Below are 3,012 nucleotides of genomic sequence, written 5' to 3'. Positions count from 1 at the left end.
GTCTCATGAGACGGGGTGGGTGTCTCATGAGACGTGTGATGTCTCATGAGGACGCTTGCGTGGATGATCTCACCGAGGCGGCGGGCGATGGACTGTCTTCGATGGAGGACACAAGTAGATGCTTTGTGGGGCACCGCAGATATTCGCGTTACGGAGACATAGAAGACTGTCTCGACGACGGCATAGGATAGATGTCTCATGAGGCATAGCAGATGTCCCCATGCGTGAGGCATTTGCAGGTGTCTCATCGCGAGACATAGTCAGAGTGGTTCTCACGAGGCCATAGCAGAATGTTCACGCGAGTCATGGCCAGATGTCTCATCGCCGAGATATAATATAGATGTCTCGCGAGGCACGGCCTGATGGCTCACCAGTGAGAGGCATGGTCAGATGTCTCATCACTAGCGATGAGCAGAGTGTCGTGCAGGACAGCACGTAGAATGTCTCATCACTAGCGCATAGCAGACTGTCTCAGGAGGACGGTAGATGTGCTCATCACTTAGGCATAGCGATTCTTCACCGAGCACGGTAAATGTCTTCATCACTAGGCCATAGTCAGATGTCTACGAGTGCACGGTAAATGTCTCATCACTAGGGCCATGGCAGATGGTCTCCACGAAGGCACGGTAGATGTACTTCATACTAAGGCAATAGCAGATGAATCTCACGAGGCACAGTAACATGTAGTTCATCATCTAGGCCATAGCAGTATGTCTCACGAGGGACAGCATAAATTGTGTCATCACTAGGCAATAGCAGGATGTCTCACGCGATGCACCGGTAAATTGCGTCATCACTATGCATTAACAGAGTCTTCACGAGGGCACGTAGATGTCTCATCATGTTGATGGCATAGCGGATTGCTCACGACAAGCATCGGTAGATGTCTCATTCACTAGGCAAGCAGACGTCTCACGACGGAATGGTAGATGTCTATCTCACTAGGCCATAGCAGATGTCTGCACGAGGCACGGGGTAAGTGTCTCATCAGCTTAGGCATAGCCAGTATGTCCTCACGAGGCAGCGGTAGTATGTCTATCACTACGGCATACGCAGATGTCTCACGAAGCGACTGTAGATGTCTCATCACTAGGCATAGCAGATCGTCTCACGTAAGGCACGGCTAGATTCCTCATCAACTAAGCATAGCAGGTTATGTCTCACGAGGCCCACCGTTAGATGTCTCATCACTAGGCAATAGCCAGAATGTCTCACGAGGCACTGGTTTAGATGTCTAATCACTTAGGCAGCATAGCACGTACCCAGATGTCTCACGAGGCACGGTAGATGTCTCATCACTAGGCATAGCAGATGTCTCACGAGGCACGGTAGATGTCTCATCACTAGGCATAGCAGATGTCTCACGAGGCACGGTAGATGTCTCATCACTAGGCATAGCAGATTCCTCCATCGTCATCGTCGCGGTAGTTCTATAAGGTGTATGCGTCAGTATGGCTTCACCTCCCGACGCTGTCACGTGCTCCGCTACCCTACGTGCCGAGCCAGCGTCACTGACAAAGTCACCAACTGCTGTGTTATCTCCAGAAAAACCCGCCGCCCGTTCACCAGTCACTATCGTTGGCGCTGCTGTGATGACCTTGACTGGTTTATTCGTGGAGGACAGCTCGTCAGCGCCCGTCAACCGTGCGACGGTGCTGCCATCTGTGAGCGCTGTCTTCTGGCGGCCGATCTGCGACAGACTATCGAGGAACTCCGCTAGAGAGATGGCGTTCACGGGCGCCGTATAGGCACGGCCGGACACCGCGAGTCTGTGATAGGGATGCAGCGTCGGTCGTAGGGTCGGATTCGGATCCTCCTCCGATGTTGCCGTGGTTACGGTTGTCGTTACCGACGCCGCGCGGTGTCTGATTGATGTTGATGAAGTAACAGCTTCCATCGCCGGATCCGGATCAGCTTCGCCGGCGTCGGTGTAGACGGAATCGGTTCGACGTTCGGATCGGAATTCGGGTCTTGTTGTTGAACCGGCGCCGGTTTCCGTTTGGAACGTTTCGGTCTCGGCAGACTGGAATATCGACGCGGTGTCGCCGCGTGTGGCCATAAATCGAGTCTCCGTAGGAGTGCTAGAAGTAGTAGGTGGAGGGGAGTGTGCTGGGGTCTCCGTAGGAGTGCTATTAGATAGAGTCAGCTACTCCTCCCAGATTACGATAATACTCTGCAGCCTGCAGGGACGCAGGTCTCTGTAGATAGAGTCAGCTACTCCTCCCAGATTACGATAATACTCAGTACCTGTACAGAGACACATGTCGTTGGACGTAGACAGAAATAATTATTTTTACCGCGGTAAAAATAATTTATCAGCGCTTAAATTATGCGTAACAAGGCATCTGATAGGGTAAAGGGCTACAATTTTACCGCGGTTAAATTACGGCCCTTTTTACCCAAACAAGGGCCTTGTTACACAACATTTTAACTGCGGATAAATTATTTTTATAAAGTTTAAATTATGTTTAACAAAGCCTCTGATTGTGTAAAAGGGCTATAATTTAACCGCGGTAAAAACAAATAATTCTGAGTACGATGGCACTCCTTAGACCATAGACATACGTCTTCACACATACACAGTCAGGCACTCTTCTCCAGTAGAAGTTCCTCCTACCATCTTGTCTGACACTATAGGATACTATTAGGCCCCTCGTTATAGTGTTCCCATTCTCCTCCCTCAGAAAAAAACAGCATCTGATTTCTTGCCAACAATTAAACGCGTGATCAGTGCGTTTCTAGCGGCCTTCTCTTGACACTCCAGTTGCTCTCATAGAGAGACCGATAGAGCTCCCCTCCTCTAACCCACATGTCGGCGCCGTCGCCGTCCTGCGGCCCTCTCCTGTAAAGAGGCAGGATGAAGCCATGTAGGCGTACGTAGTAACCGTCTACGTCCGGGCTGTGTGCGTTCCTATCTCGGCTGCTCCGGTCCCTCGCAAACACGTCAAATCTGGAGCCCGAGGCCCCACCGTCGGGTCGTCGGCCAGGTGCCTCATGAGCCGCGGTGGGTGT

The 3,012-nt window shown here is 51.4% G+C and overlaps 1 protein-coding gene across 1 annotated transcript; it reads right to left on the bottom strand.

Annotated features, from left to right (window-relative positions):
• Window positions 1–563: 563 nt before the first annotated feature.
• On the bottom strand, window positions 564–2,620 carry LOC106809959 (endochitinase A-like). The gene is made up of 3 exons (XM_014813201.1): window positions 2,580–2,620; window positions 1,263–2,129; window positions 564–642 (listed from the first exon to the last, which is right to left on the bottom strand). Exons 1-3 carry the CDS (start codon window positions 2,618–2,620, stop codon window positions 564–566), a joined length of 987 nt encoding a protein of 328 aa, XP_014668687.1.
• Between the last annotated feature and the right edge of the window lie 392 nt (window positions 2,621–3,012).

The sequence above is a fragment of the Priapulus caudatus genome, unplaced genomic scaffold, assembly GCF_000485595.1.
Source record: "Priapulus caudatus unplaced genomic scaffold, Priapulus_caudatus-5.0.1 Scaffold400, whole genome shotgun sequence".
Lineage (NCBI taxonomy): Eukaryota > Metazoa > Priapulida > Priapulimorpha > Priapulimorphida > Priapulidae > Priapulus > Priapulus caudatus.
Note: the sequence above shows the minus strand (reverse complement) of the source record. Positions and strands in the feature narration are given on the sequence as shown.